Source organism: Chiloscyllium plagiosum, unplaced genomic scaffold (assembly GCF_037043375.1).
Source record: "Chiloscyllium plagiosum isolate Xiang-an unplaced genomic scaffold, Cpla_swu_hap1 HiC_scaffold_14, whole genome shotgun sequence".
NCBI lineage: Eukaryota > Metazoa > Chordata > Chondrichthyes > Orectolobiformes > Hemiscylliidae > Chiloscyllium > Chiloscyllium plagiosum.
In genome coordinates, this window is record NW_028270152.1 from 35,854,926 (window position 1) to 35,874,003 (window position 19,078).

At 40.9% G+C, this 19,078-nt stretch overlaps 1 protein-coding gene across 2 annotated transcripts in view; it reads left to right on the plus strand.

The window, feature by feature from the left end:
* il17rb (interleukin 17 receptor B) overlaps positions 1-18,816 on the plus strand; it is a 51,098-nt gene extending 32,282 nt beyond the window's left edge. For both annotated transcript variants that reach the window (XM_043708079.2, XM_087993975.1), the window contains exons 10-12: positions 5,486-5,530; positions 14,851-14,937; positions 15,880-18,816. In XM_043708079.2, coding sequence (XP_043564014.1) covers positions 5,486-5,530; positions 14,851-14,937; positions 15,880-16,562 — 815 coding nt within the window. In that variant the 3' untranslated portion in view covers positions 16,563-18,816. The remainder of the gene's footprint in view (positions 1-5,485; positions 5,531-14,850; positions 14,938-15,879) is intronic.
* Positions 18,817-19,078: the final 262 nt, after the last annotated feature.

Below are 19,078 nucleotides of genomic sequence, written 5' to 3' on the forward strand. Positions count from 1 at the left end.
TTCAAAAATCAAGTGTCACACATGCCATCAAGGTGCCATTAAATTCTTTCTCTTTTCCATTACATCTCAGTGTAGGCCGTCATTCAGCAGCTGGGGTGGAGGGAGCCTGCCATACAGTGAAGCCTATTTGGTTAGCTGAGAGGCACAAACATACTGAATGTGTCCTTGCCAGAGATAAGTGCATCCTCCCAGGCTTGGTAGAGAGGGAAGATAGTGGCATTCACTCTGGAAGAGTGGAGGAAGTCATTGACCTTTCTGCATTGCTGAGCATTTCTCTGAATGAATGAGATCACGCTGGCTAGATTGGCAATCTCAATCCAGGCTGGCAGGGTCTGGTATTGTGGCCGCCTTTGACAGTTCAGAGAGAAAAGGGTCACCCTCCTCTGCACCGCTCCATCTACCAGGACATTAAGGTCCCTGTTGTCAAATTGTAGTGCCAATTTTCCGTTATTTGCCATGTTACTGCTAGTGTGTGCAATGCAGCTTTGAATGCCAGCGCTTGTCTGGGTCTGCAATGAAGTTACCTAAGCCAGGAATACCAGTTTGTTCAGAATATCTGGCCAATGGAGAGTTCTTTTGGCTTTGCCAAGTGAGAAAGTCCAACTAGCATTGGATGAGAAATATATTGTATTTGTGGGTTTAGTGGTTAACCAGGGTATTTGGTACAATAGTGCAAGAAACCTCATTAGGCCTCTTGGAGAGAAATCCTCCATGAAAGTAACACAAAACTGACCCATTAGATTTAGCTCAAGGTCTCATGTTGAAGTGTTGTTTTGCACTGAACTTGGAAGTTTGCACACCCTCTTTTAGCAACTTCAACTTTCTCCATAATGAGTGCTACTTTTGACAGCATGTTGGTATTGTTATATGTGTTTCCCTTGCTTTCATGTCATGTCTAGATGATGTCTCTGCAAATGGGGTACGTTCTTTGCAGATGCTTTGGGGCAAATAGAAGTGGCTTGAGGAAGATGCATCAAACCTTCTTTTGGTCAGCCTCCAGTTACTTTGTTTCTCTTAAAAAGGAATTGGTTAGAATGCTTAGGCACTCTTTTGCTTTTCAAGTATAGTATCATTGAGTTTGCATTAATTTATTAGCTGCAAATGAAACTGGGTTTCCTTCCTACATAGGAGTTGCTCCAAGTCCTGTCTCACTAACATCTAACTACAAGGTGACTTCATCATTTACAGTGTAGTACTTCAGACATTGTTATACCTGTTTGATACTAGCGAAAGCTGCTTCTTATTCTCTATCATAATATCAGCTCACATCTTATGTAGTTCAAAGTTTGGGAGAAGATTTGTAGCTCGGGTGCTCGTTGTTGTGGTTCTGTTCACCGAGCTGGGAATTTGTGTTGCAGACGTTTCGTCCCCTGTCTAGGTGACATCCTCAGTGCTTGGGAGCCTCCTGTGAAGTGCTTCTGTGATGTTTCCTCTGGCATTTATAGTGATTTGTATTTGCCGCTCCCGGTTGTCAGTTCCAGCTGTCCGCTGCAGTGGCCGGTAAATTGGGTCCAGGTCGATGTGCTTGTTGATTGAATCATTGGATGAGTGCCATGCCTCTAGGAATTCCCTGGCTGTTCTCTGTTTGGCTTGTCCTATAATAGTAGGGTTGTCCCAGGTGAACTCATGTTGCTTGTCATCTGAGTGTGCGGCTACTAAGAATAGCTGGTCATGTCGTTTCGTGGCTAGTTGGTGTTCATGGATGTGGATCGTTAGCTATCTTCCTGTTTGTCCTATGTAGTGTTTTGTGCAGTCCTTGCATGGAATTACAGTCAGCACAGGAATTCTTGGACATCATCAGAAATATACACATAGACAAGGAAGAAACTATGGTCTCATTCAATGTAATGGCACTGTTCACCTCTATTGACAAAATCCTAGCCAGAGAAACAATAGCCAACCTGCTGGACATACAGAATAGACAACAAGACGGGGAACCTATCAACAAAGACTGCATACTCAAACTACTGGACCTGTGCCCCACAACATACTTCACATTCAACAACCAAATATATGAACAAATCAACGGCACACCCATGGGCTCACCCATCTCTGGACTCATAGCAGAAGCGGTAATGCAAAGGTTAGAACAAACAGTCTTACCACAAATTCAACCCAAACTCTGGGTCAGATATGTAGATGATACCTTTGTAATCATTAAAAACATGGAAATAGAGAACAAACACTGGATCATCAACGCCACACTCACAGGAACCTGATTTACTAGAGAGGAAGAAAAGGACAACCAACTCCCATTCCTAGATGTGATGCTACAGAGAACACTGAACAGAGAATTCACCACAAAGGTATACAGAAAAGCCACACACACAGACCAAGTCCTAAATCACGAAAGCAACCACCCCAACACACACAAAAGAAGTTGCATCAAGACACTGTTCAAAAGGGCCACAACACACTGCAGTACATTAGAATTGCAAAAAGAGGAAGAAGAACACCTATACAATGTATTCGCCAAAAACGGATACCCCCGCAATTTCATCAACAGATGCCTAAGGGAAAGACAACGGAACGAGGACATGCCACAACCCAAAGGACTAGCCACACTACCATACATCAAAAACATTTCTGAACTGACAGCCAGACTACTGCGACCACTAGGACTCATAACAGCACACAAACCAACAGCCACTCTCAGGCAACAACTCACCAGGACAAAGGACCCGATACCCAGCATGAGCAAAACCAATGTAGTGTACAAAATCCCATGCAAGGACTGCACAAAACACTACATAGGACAAACAGGAAGACAGCTAACGATCTGCATCCATGAACACCAACTAGCCACGAAACAACATGACCAGCTATCCTTAGTAGCCACACATTCAGATGACAAGCAACATGAGTTCGACTGGGACAAAACTACTATTACAGGACAAGCCAAACAGAGAATAGCCGGGGAATTCCTAGAGGCATGGCACTCATCCACTGATTCAATCAACAAGCACATCGACCTGGACCCAATATACCGGCCACTGCAGCGGACAGCTGGAACTGGCAACCGGAAGCGGCAGATACAAACCACTATAAATGCTGGAGGAAACATCATAGAAGCGCTTCACAGGAGGCTCCCAAGCACTGAGGATGTCACCTAGACAGGGGACGAAACGTCTGCAATACAAATTCCCAGCTCGGCGAACAGAACCACAACAAGAACATATGTAGTGATCTGCACCCTGATTGCAAACTAGGCAAGAACTTTGCTATAAAGCTAAGTCAATGCATTGCTTTCACATTTGTCTGCTACAGCTGTCTTGTACTTGAACTATGTATTTGACTGCAGGCATCTTCAGTTGCATCTGTTTCTTGTTTAGATTCATCTGGTAAGCTCTTTCTAGTAGTTGCTTAATTTTTTTCTTCATGATTGTGAAAGTGTATCTCCGCATTGGCATCTTGTGTCGCCACATTCACAGAGTAGCAGATTATCTACAATCGCTTTCACTCTGTGAAGATCATTGCCTATCACATGCTGTCTGTGCTGACATTTTTCTGAAGCAGTGGAAATTTAATTTGCCAGTAATCATCCTTTGCAGAGTGTAGTAAAGAGTTCTGCCGTAGCAATTTGTTGTAATCATACTTAAATGGGTGACTTGTGGTAGTGAGATTTTTAAAAAAGTCTTATTGAGATAATTTGTTTATTATATACTTGCAGTTTTCTAGTTTTTTTCATTGGCACCAAGTCTGTCAGAGTAGTCACTTTTTAAATATTCCTTTCTTTTCCAGGTCTTCTGTGTTATCTCTCAGGGTAGTTTGAGGGCAGCTGGAATTCTCCTTGGCAGATGCATAGCTAGTCTCACACTTGCATCTGCTTTGAAATGATTTTCACCAGAAAGACAGCCAAACATATGAAATAGGAGCAGACGTAAATCATTTCACTCCTTGAGCCTGCACCAATATTCAATAAGATTATGGCTGATTTGTTTGTGTTTGAATTTCATATTCCCAGCTGTACTTATATCTTATTTTCTCCCAACAAGTATGAATCTATCCATCTCTGTCTTATAACTATCAATAATCTTGCCTTAACTGTCTTTTGGGGCAGAGAGTTCCAAAGTTGCAAGACTTTCTGAGAGAAAAAAAGTTCTCCCCATCTCTGTGCTGAAAGGGCAACTCTCTTTAGTTCTAGTCCATACTGTCTATCAAAAGTTCAAAGTTCCCAGCAAATTATTTTATAGGTCAGAACCTCCACAAGCTCTGACACAAGTTGTACATCCAATCTCCAATGAGCCAAAGACAAAAATATTTGGCCCAACACAATCTTTTTTCATTCTCCTGCCATAACTTCAGAGGAGCAATGGAAATCCCTGAACAGAGGAACCTCGATTATCCGAATATTAATTATCCAAATTTTGGATTATCCAAAGAAGATCTCAAGGTCCCTATAGAAACATTGCATCAAAGATGTGTTTCCAACACTGATCACGTCTTTTGTTTAAAGTGATTAAAAGTGAACTCTGCTTACTGAAATGCTGCTAAGAACAGTCCTGGACTCATGGGAGCCCAGGCGCGGTCTCCAAATGACTGACCTCCCGTCCTCTCTCTCTCTCTCTCTCCCCCTACCTCCCCTCCCCCCCACACACACTTTCCCTGGAGCTCTACACAGTTCTAAATCATCCCCTCCCCCAGATAATCTCTCCAACATTGTCCTGTACAGGGCAAAGGTGGAATCTATCAAAAAGTTGCAGTAAAACGTTGTGTGGGTGGCTATGTCTGTACGCTATTTGGAGACTCACCCTCCCAAAGGCAGCAGTAGTCTTACTGTTGGTGTTCAGTCCGGCTGCCCCGCGGAGGTGGGGGGGTAGCGGATGGGGGGGCAGTGTTGGACAGGGTTGGAGGGCAGGTGAGGGGCACTGGTAAGTGTGGTGTTTGGGGTCGGGAGGTAGTGGGAACAGATGGGGGGGATGTTTGACGGGGTTGGGGGGTGTGTGGAGATGGGGGCAGAGGGGGGCAGTGTTGGATGGGTTTGGGGGGCAAACTAGGGGCTGGGTTGGACAGGGTTGGGGCGGGCGGGGGGGCATGGTGGGGGCGAATGGGGGCAGACAGGGGGGCAGTATTGGACAGGATTGAGGGTGGGTGGAATTGGACAGGGGGGCGGGGGCTCGTGCGTGGTGTGCTGCTGCCTTGTCCCCTGAATAGGGAGCAGACTTAAAAAACTCCGAGCCCCAGAGGAAAGGCGTTGATTCAAATAACCGAATAAACAATTATCCGAATGAAATAGTGCCCACCCTCCCATTCGGATAATTAAGGTTCCTCTGTATATGGCTGAAAGGGTTCTGCTGTGTTTATGAACATATGATGGCTGAGCAAAACCAACTGAAGGAAGTTTCAGTCCGTGATAGAACTTTTGAATCAATGTGCACTCTACAATTCATTCAGAATTGTTTCCAGTTTTTAAAAAAGTGTAAATAATAATGCATTTATCAATTAACTTAAACTTTTAATACTAATTGCTGTATTTTCTTTGAAGACTACAAGTTACCAAACACTGGAGAAAGTCTGCGTTTATTTACAGGTACGTTTAAGAGTAAAACAAATAATTATAACTTTTAAAAATTGATATGGAACAGATGAGGGAACTCAATTTTTCAATTTTTAATCAAGTCAATATTAATATGAGACTAAGTTTATTATTTTCTGTGTGGTGATCCCCTGACTTGGAATTTCATCTGAAGCAGCTTTGAAGAAATTGTGGCTTCTGACACTGTCAAACTGTGAGTGTCAGAGGTGGGAGGGAGAAAAAAAAGTCTAAACTTACAAATCAAAGTTAATCATTTACTAGCTTTCTATATCAGTTATACTGGAAAATGATATACATCAGCAACTAGTCAGGTGTCATGGTAGTGTTGATACCTTTAGGCCAGAAGGTCTGAGCTCAAGTCCTATCTGCACCTGAGATGTGTTATAACATCTACTCAGGTTGATTAAAATAAGTTACCATCAGTGTTTGTTCCATTTTCTTGCTTCTGATGATTTAGGTTGGAATAAGGTTCTAGCATGTTGGTGCCTCAAGTGAGTGAATGACTGGGGGACAGGGCACAGCAAAGCTGTGCCTGATCTTGTCATTCTTATACATCAACTCTTCAAAAATTCTAGTAAGGGATCAATTGCTGGAATTGCATACAGTAATGGCAATGTTATGTTTTACTTCCTATTCAAAAGCACAAGTAAACAAACTGTGGAGCCTCAAAATTGGGCCACCATCAATTAACTTGGAACAACACTTTTGCAGTAATCAGTGTACTAACATTCCTTTTGTGACTGATAAACATTGCATTGGATGGTGCATCTACCCATTGGGCCATCAGAGGAGAATAAAATGCACTGTGCGTTAACTGTGGCTAAAATTGCTTCTTGAACTCATGATAAACTAAGCATTCTATTCCCCTGACACTACAGCAACATCATCTTTGAAGCTAGAGATGTGAACAAAGTACTCTTCAAATTTGATTTATAAGAACTAATCAAAAATGGAAAAAATTGTTAGCAGTACACAATTGGTTAGTAAGTAGGTCAAAAATCTAATCACTTATCTAATACATCTTCTTGTTTTTCTCAATATGTTTCACTATCTTCTTGTGGTTTCTTTCAGACCATCAGACCCCTATCTTAAAATGTGATTCATATCCCAGCCAATGTTTTTTGGAAACTCTTATCAGTTCTTAGCATTGCATACTTTACAGCATTTGCATTTTTTAAAATTGCCCTATTTTTCATTGAAGAGAACAATTTTAGAAAAAAAAGTTAAACTGGAAGAAATTTATGGTTTAAGAGGATATCTTTTCCTTTGAAATTCATAAAATCCCTTCACAGCACTCAGGCAAAAACGAACATATTGACAAAATGTAGCTGAAGAATAAGTTAGATATTTTGTCTGCTCTTGAAAGGTATTCAAAATCTCCCACAAAAGGCTGGATTGTATCCAGCATGAAATGACATGCTTAGATATCTGTCACTGAGAAGAAAGTAGCATTGTGGAGGATTCCAAAGAAGTTGAGGGAATAAGTTAGATTAGACCTGAAAATAGATGTGAGTGTTGGAATGATGATGATTGCAATACATGCAGCATACAAACTTTGTGCTGCCTGTTGTTTATGATGACTAGGGCATGTAACCAGTGCTAAGTGTGTTGATGAGTGGCTGCACACTCTTGAGAGGCAAATCTTGTGAGGTTAGCATGACTTCCAACTAGACCATGCTAGTTAAATGAAACCTGCATTTCTTAAAAGCAGAGCTGCGTTTTGTGTTGCATCAAAACCTAAATTCATTACAGAAATATCTTGGATTCAAGAAGGAAAATGGAATACTCGACATTCTCAGTCAGAGTACTTAAGGTCACGAGTTAGGCAGCATGATCATTGTCCTCTATCCACAAAGGGACCAAGAAACTTTCCAGGCAAACACAGAGAAAGTAATGGGAACAGATAACAGAGGCCTAGCTCAGAGAAGGGCAAACTGATTGTTAAATATTCCTGAGTGCAAGGTGCTCAGAAAGTATAGAAAATGAAGGAAAGGAGGAAGGGCAACAACACTGTGGGTGCTGGAGAAAGATGTCTCAGAAGATCCAAGAACAAAATCAATTGGCTAGAACTGAGGAATAAAAGGGGTAGTTTACAGACTACTAAATAGTGGAAAGGATGTAGAGGAACAAATCTGCAGAAAACTTATACAGATACAGTAGAGTAATTATAAAGGGAGACTATGATTACCCAAATATTGACTTGGATAGTGTAGAGAAGGGCAAGTGTTCTTGCACTGTATTCAGGAGAGCTTCCTACAGCAGTATATATCCAGTCCTACAAGAAAGGATGCAAAATTGAACATGATGCTTGAAAATGAGATGGGCCAAATGGATTGAGTGTCAGTGGGGTAGCATTGAGGAAACAGTGATCAATATATTATAAGATTCAGGAAGATGGTGGAGAATGATGTGCAACAATTTAGAGTGAGAAAAATCAATTGGAAGAGATCAGACATCAATAGGGCAACAATGGATTGGTGCATGCTACTCTAGACTGAGAGGTTGGTGGGAAAAATGCTGTCTAAACAATGGGCTACCTTCAGAAAGGAAAGGGTTTGGGTTCAGTCAATGTATGTTCCCCCAAATGGGAAAGGTAGGACAAACAAATCCAGAACTTCCTGGAATAAAAAGTGTGCTTATGATGGGTTGTCTGGTAGAAAATTAAATTGAGAACCAAGAGGGGTACCCAAGGTTCACAGAGGAGGTGTAAAGCAAATAAGAGAAGGAAAGAGAAATTGTGAGAAAAGACTGGAAGCCAACATAAAAGGTATCAAGAAATCTTCTAAAGACAAACATAAATAGCAAGACAAACATGAGGACTGCAGATGCTGAAGATTAGAGTTGAGAGTGTGGTGCTGGAAAAGCACAGCAGGTCAGGCAGCATCCGAGAAGCAGGAGAATCGGTGTTTCAGGCAAAAGCCCATCATCAGGAATGAGGCTGTGGGCCGAGGGGATGGAGAGCTAAATGGGAGGGGGGGCAAGGTAGCTGAGAGTGTAATAGGTGGATGGAGGTGGGGGTAATGGTGATAGGTCAGAAGGAAGAGTGGAGTGGATAGGTGGGAAGGAAGATGGACAGGTAGGATCGGTCATGAGTGCAGTGCTGAATTGGACGGTTGGATCTGGAATAAGATGGGGGGAGAGGAAATGAGGAAACTGGTGAAATCTACATTAATGCCATGTGGTTGGAAGGTCCCAAGGTGGAAGATGAGGTGTTCTTCCTCCAGGCTTTGGGTGGTAAGGGTTTGGTAGTGGAGGAGGCCCAGAACTTGCATGTCCTTGGCGGAATGGGAGAGGTTCGGCCACAGGGCATGGGGTTGGTTGGTGTGGGTGTCCCCGGAGATGTTCTTTGAAGCGCTCTGCAAGTAGGCGTCCCTATCTCCCCAGTGTAGAGGAGACCGCATCGGGAGCAACAAATACAGTAGAAACATGTGTGGAAGTGCAGGTAAAATTCTGATGGATGCGAAAGGCTCCTTTGAGGCCTTGAACAGAGGTGAGGGGAGGGGTGTGGGTGCAAGTTTTTCAATTCCTGCAGTGGCAGGGGAAGGTGCCAGAAGGGGAGGGTGGGTTGGTGGGGACATGGACCTGACAAGGGAGTCGCAGAGGAAATGGTCTTTACGGAAGGTGGATAGGGGTGGGGAGGAAAATATACCTCCAATGTTGAGGTCCATTTGTTGGTGACAGAGGTGGCGGAGGATGATGCGATGTGTTAGTAAAAGGATGAGTAGGGACATTTGGGACAAAAAAAGGCAGGATAATGGCTGAGGTGTTAAATGAATACTGTGCATTGGTTTTATCAAAAAGGGAGTTACTACCTAGGCCATGATGACAAAGGACAAGAAACAATGTGACTAGAAGGGTTCAAGAATGATGAGGTAGAAATGTTGGATGGACTGTTGTTATTTGACAAGGCACTGTGACCAATGAGATGCACCCATGGATTTTAAAGGAAGTGAGAGTGGAAATTGCAGGGGCAATTTAGTCTTCCCTAGACTCAGGGAAGGTGTCAGAAGACTGAAAAGTTGCAAACATTATGGTGATATTCAGGAAAGGTTGTAAGGAGATTCCTAGCATTTGTAGACCATTCAGATTAACTTCAATGGTGAGAAGCCTCCAGACTCAATTATTTGGGATAGAATTAACAGTCGCAAGGAAAAAGGTGAGTTGATTGGCAAGAGACAGCATGAATTTCTAAAGGAGAATTCATGTTTAACTAACTTGCTAAAGTTTTTTGAAGAGGAAACAGAGAGGATGGATGGTAACTTTGTTATTATAGACCCTCTAATAGTCAGAGGGAAATTGAAAAACAAACTTGTAAGGAGATCTCAGCTATCTGTAAGAATAATAGGGTAGTTATGGTAGGGGATTTTAACTTTCCAAACATTGACTGAGACTGCCATAGTGTTAAAGGTTTAGATGGAGTGGAATTTCTTAAGTCCATACAAGACAATTTTCTGATTCAGTATGTGGATGTACCTACTAGAGAAGGTGCAAAACTTGACCTACTCTTGGGAAATAAGGCAGGGCAGGTGACTGAGGTGTCAGTGGGGGAGCACGTTGAAGCCAGCGACCATAATTCTATTCGTTTTAAAATCGTGATGGAAAAGGATAGACCAGATCTAAAAGTTCTAAATTGGAGAAAGGCCAATTTGACGGTATTAGGCAAGAACTTTCGAAAGCTGAATGGAGGCAGATGTTCGCAGGTAAAGGTACAGCTGGAAAATGGGAAGCCTTCAGAAATGAGATAACAAGAATCCAGAGAAAGTATATTCCTGTCAGGGGGAAAGGGAAGGCTGGTAGGTATAGGGAATGCTGGTTGACTAAAGAAATTGAGGGTTTGGTTAAGAAAAGGAAGGAAGCATATGTCAGGTATAGACAGGACAGATCGAGTGAATCCTTAGAAGAGTATAAAGGAAGTAGGAGTATACTTAAGAGAGAAACAGGAGGGCAAAAAGGGGACATGAGATAGTGTTGGCAAATATAATTAAGGAGAATCCAAAGGATTTTTACAAATATATTAAGGACAAAAGCATAACTAGGGAGAGAATAGGGCCCCTCCAAGATCAGCAAGGCGGCCTTTGTGTGGAGCCACAGAAAATGGGGGAGATACTAAATGAATATTTTGCATCAGTATTTACTGTGGAAAAGAATATGGAAGATATAGACTGTAGGGAAATAGAGGGTGACATCTTGCAAAATGTCCAGATTACAGAGGAGGAAATGCTGGATGTCTTGAAACGGTTAAAGGTGGATAAATCCCCAGCACCTGATCGGATGTACCCGAGAACTCTGTGGGAAGCTAGAGAAGTGTTGCAGGGCCTCTTACTGAGATATTTGTATCATCGATAGTCACAGGTGAGGTGCCAGAAGACTGGAGGTTGGCAAATGTGGTGCCACTGTTTAAGAAGGGTGGTAAGGACAAGCCAGGGAACTATAGACCAGTGAGCCTGACCTCAGTGGTGGGCAAGTTGTTGGAGGGAATCCTGAGGGATAGGTTGTACATGTATTTGGAAGGCAAAGACTGATTAGAGATAGTCAACATGGCTTTGTGCATGGGAAATAATGTCTCACAAACTTGATTGAGTTTTTTGAGGAAGTAACAAAGAAGATCGATGAGGTCAGAGCAGTAGATGTGATCTATATGGATTTCAGTAAGGTGTTTGACAAGGTTCCCCAAGGGAGACTGATGAGCAGGGTTAGATCTCAAGGAATAAAAGGATACAGAACTGGCTCAAAGGTAGAAGACAAAGGGTAGTGGTGGAGGGTTGTTTTTCAGAATGGAGACCTGTGACCAGTAGAGTGCCACAAGGATCGGTGTGGGGTCCTCTACTTTTTGTCATTTACCTAAATGATTTGGATGCGAGCATAAGAGGTACAGTTAGTAAGTTTGCAGATGACACCAAAATTGGAGGTGTAGTGGACAGCGAAGAGGGTTACCTCAGTTTACAACAGGATCTGGACCAGATGGGCAAATGGGCTGAGAAGTGGCAGATGGAATTTATTTCAGATAAATGTGAGGTGCTGCATTTTGGGAAAGCAAATCCTAGCAAGACTTATACACTTAATGGTAAGGTCCTTGGGAGTGTTGCTGAACAAAGAGACCTTGGAGTGCAGGTTCATAGCTCCTTGAAAGTGAAGTCGCAGGTAGATGGGATAGTGAAGAAGGCGTTTGGTATGCTTTCCTTTATTGGACAGAGTATTGAGCACAGGAGTTGGGAGGTCATGTTGCAGCTGTACAGGACATTGGCTAGGCCACTGTTGGAATATTGTGTGCAGTTCTGGTCTCCTTTCTATCGGAAAGATGTTGTGAAACTTGAAAGGGTTCAGAAAAGATTTACAAGGAATTTGCCAGGGCTTGAGGATTTGAGCTATAGGGAGAGGCTGAACAGGCTGGGGCTGTTTTCCCTGAAGCGTCGGAGGCTGAGGGGTGACCTTATAGACGTTTACAAAACTATGAGGGGCATCGATCAGACAAAGTCTTTTCCCTGGGGTCGGGGAGTCCAGAACTAGAGGGCACAGGTTTAGGGTGAGATGGAAAGATATAAAAAAGACCTAAGGGGCAACGTTTTCATGCAGAGGGTGGTATGTGTATGGAATGAGTTGCCAGAGGAAGTGGTGAAGGCTGGTCCAATTGCAACATTTAAAAGGCATTTGGATGGGTATGTGAATAGGAAGGGTTTGGAGGGCTATGTGCCGGGTGCTGGCAGGTGGGACTAGATTGCGTTGGGACATCTGGTCAGCGTGGAAGGGTCTGTTTCCATGCTGTACATCTCTATGACTCCATGACTGTATTGAGGTGTACATGGACTTTCAGAAGGATTTTGATAAAGTGCCGCATAACAGACTTGTGAGGAAAGTTATAGCTCATGGAATAAAGAAGTCAAAATTTGCTGAGTGATAGAAAAGAGAGTAATGGTAAATGGATCTTTTTGAGCTGGAGAAAAGTTGTAGTAGAGTTCTCAAGGGTTGAGTTTGGGATCCTTCCTTTTCCCGATATATGTTAATGATTTGGATCTTGATGTGCAGGGTACAGTTTCAACGTTTGCAAATGACATGAAACTTGGAAGCATTGTGAGGAGGGCTGTGTGAAATTCTAAATGTTTATAGACAATTTAATGGAGTGGGCAGATAAGTGGCAGATGAGCTTTGATGCAAAGAAGTTTGAAGTGATGCATTTTGATAGGAAGAAAATGGGGGTACAGTTCTCAAAGGAGTGCAGACTGATGTATCTGTGCATTGATCATTGAAGGTGTCAGGATAGGTTGAGAGAGCAATTGATAATGCACACAGTATCCTTACCTTTATTAATAGAGGCATAGAGTACAAGAGCAAGGAAGTGATTTTGAACTTGGCCATCAAGCATCTGGTGAGGGAGTCAGAGATGGAGCTATTGATTCCGAGGCAAGGATACATTGCATCACAAGACATAAACCTTCTTGTGGCTAGACAAATGTTTAATTATAGCTGCAGATAATATATTTACATAGCATTTAAATTGATTCCTGAACTATACCAAGCCATCAATCAATAGAGATATCTTTGGGACAGGTCAAAAAACCACCCTCAAGTGTAAGGTTCCAGCGAGGAAAGATTAACTCAAGCATATGTTAGGGAGAGGCTAATTTGTTCAGCCTTTTAGAATTTGCAACAGTCTTTTAGAATTGTTAAGTTTCTAATTTCACTGCAGTGTTTCTTCACAGATATTAATCATTTTTGTATGCATCATACATGCTCAGCGAATGATAGCTTGGGTCTGCTAGTTACTCCACCATCTTGTCTGCATTCAATTTCCTTTGTCGTATTCTCTGTGCAACAGTTCAGACATGTTGTGAAGGCTTTGATTGGAACATCTGCTGACGCATTATTCCTAGAACCAGTAGTAATGTTAATTTTGAAACAAAATGAAAAATTGCTGATAAAACTCAGCAGGTCTGGCAGAATCTGTTGAGAGAAAAAGGGTCACAGGACTCAAAACGTTAACTCTGTTTCTTTCTCCACAGATGTTGTCAGACTGCTGAGCTTTTCCAGAACTTGCCGTTTTTGTCCCAGTACCAGTTTTGGTCAAGTATCCCACCATGCCTTGAAGAGCTCTCATAGCTGCAGTGTCTACTCTAAAATTGTTCATGCATTTTCTATTATCATTTTAATGAGATCAATCGCCTTTACATATACAGCAGGGACAAATTTACAAGATTATTTGTGGATTTTAACTAGATAGAGAGATGATCGTGGTAGGACTGTAGTAATGTTCTGTAGCCAATCCTCCCAACATCTGAGTTTTTATGCCAGTTTCAGAACAACACAAAATTGCTATAAAGCTCAGCAGAATCACACAAAATTACATAAAGTTTCAGCAGTGAAACAATATAATTTATTTAAGTAAAATATTGTTCCTTCCTAATATTAGCATTTTATTCTTTACATGAATTTAGTATAAAAGGTTTTAAGAAACAAAAATAATATAAAAGTGGCAGGTGGAGTTTAATTTAAATAAATGTGAGGTATTGCATTTTGGTATGGCAAATCAGGGCAGGACTTACACACTTAATGTTAAGGTCTTGGGTAGTGTTGCCAGACAAAGAGACATTGGAGTTCAGGTTCATAGTTCTGTGAAGGTGGAGTCACAGGTAGACAAGATAGTGAAGAAAGCATTTAGTATGCTTTCCTTTATTGGTCAGTGCATTGAATTTAGGAGTTGGGAGGTCATAATGCTGAACAGGACATTGGTTAGGCCACCTTTTGAATACTGTGTTAAATTCTGGTCCCCCTACAGATGTGAAACTTGAAAGGGTTCAGAAAAAGATTTACAAGAATGTTGTCAAGGTTGGAAAGTTTGAGCTAGAGAGAGAGAGACTGAATAGGTTGGGGCTTTTCACCCTGGAGCGTTGAAGGCTCAGGGCAACCTTATAGAAGTTTATAAGGAGCATGGATAGGGTGAATAGTCAAGCTATTTTCCCTAGGGTAGGTAAGTTCAAAAATTGAGGGCATAGGTTTAAGGTGAGAGGGAAAAATTTAAAAGGGACCTAAGGAGCAACCTTTTCATGCTGAGGTTGGTGCATGTATGGATTGAACTGCCAGAGGAAATGGTAGAGATAGTACAATGACAACATTTAAAAGGCATCTGGAAAGGTTTAAGGGGATATGAGCCAAATGCTGGCAAATGGTACTAAAATAATTTAGGAAATTTGACCAGCATCGACAAGTTGAACAGAAGGGTCTCTTTCTGTGCTGTACAACTCTAAGACTTTATAACTCCATTTAAAAATTGTAAAGATGTATATACTTGCTTTGTATAAAATATTTTTATTTCTGTACAGGACGTCCATATTTGATCCATGTTTTCATTGTACTCAGTGTGACCTTACTTGCTTTGGGAGTTGGGCTGTATCTACTTTGTAAATTAGGTAAGCCATTTGAATTATCTTAACTAAAACCTGCTGTTTTTGTGAATTTGACTTCATGTGTCGGGGTGTCTAGTTGAAATAAAATCTACAAATGCACATTGGCGCACATACTAGAACTTGGTTTCTTCCAGGTTGAATTTTTAATTTCTAATCAATTCATAGAATCATAGAATCCCTACAATAGGGAAACAGGCCATTTAGCCCATTAAATCCACACCAACCCTCTGAAGAGCATCCTACCCAGACCCACAACGCTACCCTATCCCTGTAACTGTGCATTTCCCATGGCTAATCCACCTAACCTGCATATCCTGGGACACTATGGAAAATTTAGCACAGTCAGTTCACTTAATCTGCATATTTTTGGACTGCGGGAGGAAACCAGAGCGCCCAGAGGAAACACTGCAGACACGGGCAGAATTTACAGACTCCACACAGACAGTCACCCAAGGGTGGAATCAAACCTGAGTTCCTGTTGCTGTGAGGCAGCAATGCTAATCACTGAGTCACCAGTTCACCCAGAATTGGAATCCTAATTTACATAATTCCAAATTCTCGTGTAAATACTAAATATGAGGCATTGTAGAGTAACAAACATCCGTCTACCATCCTACTTTATTGCCAGGTTTACTGTTGTAGAGATTTTGTCCCTTGCTCATTTTGCCTCTATTGCCTTTTCTTTCAAATTGCTACCATCATGTCAGCTGCCATATTTATGACTTTTGCCATAAAGCTGAATGTTCAGAAGATAACCTGGCTCAGCTTTTCCTTTAGTCTTCCCTTAGAGATCCTGAATATAGTGACTATAGTATTCTGATCTTTCTCTTCAACTGAAACAATCTAATCCATATACAGTTTTGATTTTGAGATCTGTTTTTAGCTGATTTATTTATGATTGATTCCACATTTTGTAAGACAATTTACTCTAATATTTTTTAATAGGCAAAGTCAATGAAAGAATTGTATTCACCAATGAAATACGTCTGCAATCAGTTAAAGTTTTGATCATTTACTCAATGGAGAATGCACTCTTCCAAAATGTTGTCCTGACATTTGCTGAATTTCTGCAAAGTTCCACTGGAATCCAAGTAATCATTGATATGTGGCAAAAGATCAACATTGCTGAAGTAGGCACTGTTCAATGGCTTGCCACCCAGAAGGAGAATGCGGATAAGATCATTATTGTATGTTCAAAAGGTGTCAAAATGAAGTGTGATGCCATTTGTTGCAAAACAAACATGAATCCAAATTTGAATAATTCAGAGGACATATTTTCTACTGCCTTAAATATATTTTGTAGTGATATACAAAATGGTTCATATCTGCATAAGTACATTATTGTGTATTTTGATCAAATAAGCTCAGTCAAAGATATTCCTAGTATTTTTAGACCATGTGTGAAGTACTGTCTTGGGAAAAATATCAATAAGTTTTACAGAAATCTATATGATGCTTCACAGAAACCATGTGGTAAATGTGCTATTCTGATGCCATACTGCAATTACAAGATTGAATATAATCAGAAGATGAGAAAAGCAATTTTGGAATTTAAGAATTGGCAGAATTCAAATGCACTTGAGATTACATTGGAGGATTTAGAGTTGCTACATGAAAATAATTTTTAAACAAGTTGATACAGGATACCCTCCTCCCTCGTACTAAATCTGAGCAGAGCAAATCTGAACTTTAATTCTTGGTCTGTGGTGACATGATCCAACTTCAATTATTGACTCTGTCACCTCAGTGCCTTTGGGCTAAGGAGGAAAAACAATGTCCATGCATCTTGATGGCAACTGAGCAACTTGTACCAGAATGATATGTGCGAACACCAAATGATCAAACTTCTGGTCATGTTTTGCTGGCAGTGATTATTTAGACTACACCTGTCATCAAGGGAATAATTTCATTTTCCTTAGCATCTCTAAGTAATTGGAATCAGTTGACCTGATATCCATGTGGTAATTCTCTCTTGTGCCTTCTTTAAAGCTTTGACATCCTTCCTAAAGTGCTGTGCTCAGAACTAAATACAATTCTCTGACTGAGGCCTGAGCAGTGTTATATAATATTTAACATTTGTTCAATTACATTCAAGTGTAGTTATCGTGTCTTTGCATGATAAGCTTTTGTCTATTGTTTTTATTGTTTTTTTTCCAAGTTAATTGCTTAAAACTTTGACTTTATATGAATTTACAAAGACTGAGAAAGAGATCAACAATGATTTTTGAGATTGAAAATCTGTGAAAAAATATTTGGATAATGGATTGATAGATGTCTTCCTCGACTTCAGGTGAGAAGTGCACTTTCATCTACACTGAATGAAAACAACCTTGGAGAGAGATCCATTAACATAGAATCACCATGGTTTAGCTTAATCACCAAGTTCTGCTCAGATGCTATTAACTACTTTTCTAAACAAAACTTCAAAACAATTATTTGACTCTGTTATCCTTCCACAGAAGTTTCGACCAGAACAAGCATCCACGAGCCTAATTTATAAGTTTTTTTCTGTGTTTCTAGATTGCATCCTTGTATTCAGCCTATCATTTTTTTTCACTGAATGACACTCAGCTTTGTTATCCTTGTAAAGCAGAAATGGACGAGTATGAACATAAAATGATTGAGGACAAAACATAGTGAGGAATTATCTAGCTTTTAAAAACAAACAAATAATGTAATCTGATATAATGTATCACCTTCTGCCGTCAATGAGTCATGCACCAGTGTTGCCGGTTTTTCACTAAATCGATTCTAATTCCAGGCAATTGTCCTTATTGAGTTCAACGGGTTAGCATATTTTCTAAAAATCTTTTGAAATACACAGATTTCTACATTGAGGTCCAGAGATTTTGGAAGCTGATAACTCTTTTTAAGAAGGCAGTTTAACAAACAGTATTTAAAGATACACTTTAAATGCAACTTATCATCACCTTTCTTTCTGCAATTTAACCATTAATCAGATAAGTTTTGTAAATCACAGAAAATGAGGGAAGAAAAAAGTAATGAGGATGCTCAGAACTACCACGGGACAGAAAGTATATGTCAGTCAGTCCTTGTGAAAAGTCATCAGCCTTAAAGATTGGCTCAAATCTTCAGGTATTTGTAGTATTGGAGATGGGACTCATTGGGAGATGTGTATTAGGACCCTGTGGAACACCTTGTGCACACACGTCTATTGAAACTGCTTGGGAAGTTCAAACTTCCAATGGGTTGCTTTCTGTTGTGTGAAACATTACTCAAATGTCTCTGATACAGGGGATAGTTACAAGAGACTTATATTTGCACAGGAAATGTTATGCTGTTTAATACCTCATCTAACTTGGGGATTAGCCAGATTAATCCTGTTTTTGTCTGTCTTCTGCCACTCGAATATCTGCTCTGGTAAAGTCAGTGTTGACCATTATTGACTTCAGTTGAGATTATAAACTCTGTCTGCAATTTTTGCCAACTTATTTAAGGGAGGATATAATTGCACTGGATGGAATACAGTGAAGGTTCATTAGGTTGATTCCTGGAAAGGAGGGGTTGTTTTCTGAGGAAACGTTAAGCATATGGGACTGATATTGGGCCATATCGTTTCCATACTTACAGAAAGTGTTTTACAACCAACCACACATACAGGTTAATTCCTTAGATCCTTGATCAAATTAAAATGATCTATTATTGAACAATAACTAAATCTTGCTGATGATTATACAATGCTCAGGAATATTTGTGATTCTTCAGACTCTGAGGCAGATTGTTTTAATATGCAGTGGGTCCTGAGTAACATTCATGCTTGGGCTGGTAAGTTGAAGTAAATAGCATGTCACAAAAGTGCCTGACACCACACCGATCATCTGAAATTTGGGACACCATTAAGCCTCAACATGGGTAAGGAAAATCTCCTACTGATTATACTCCCTTTGCAAGGGTACAGAATGTACTCTAGATGGAAGATTTCAATGTCCATCACCAAGAGTAGTCGGGGCGGGGGGGGGGGGGGTGCTTTGACAACAGCACTATTGACTGAGCTGGTCTGGTACCAAAAAACATAGCTGCTATACTGGGTCTGCAGCAGGTGAGGAAATCGACAAGGGGGAAAAATATATTTGACCCCATCCTTGCAAATCTGCCAGCTGGAGATGCATCTCACTATGCAAGT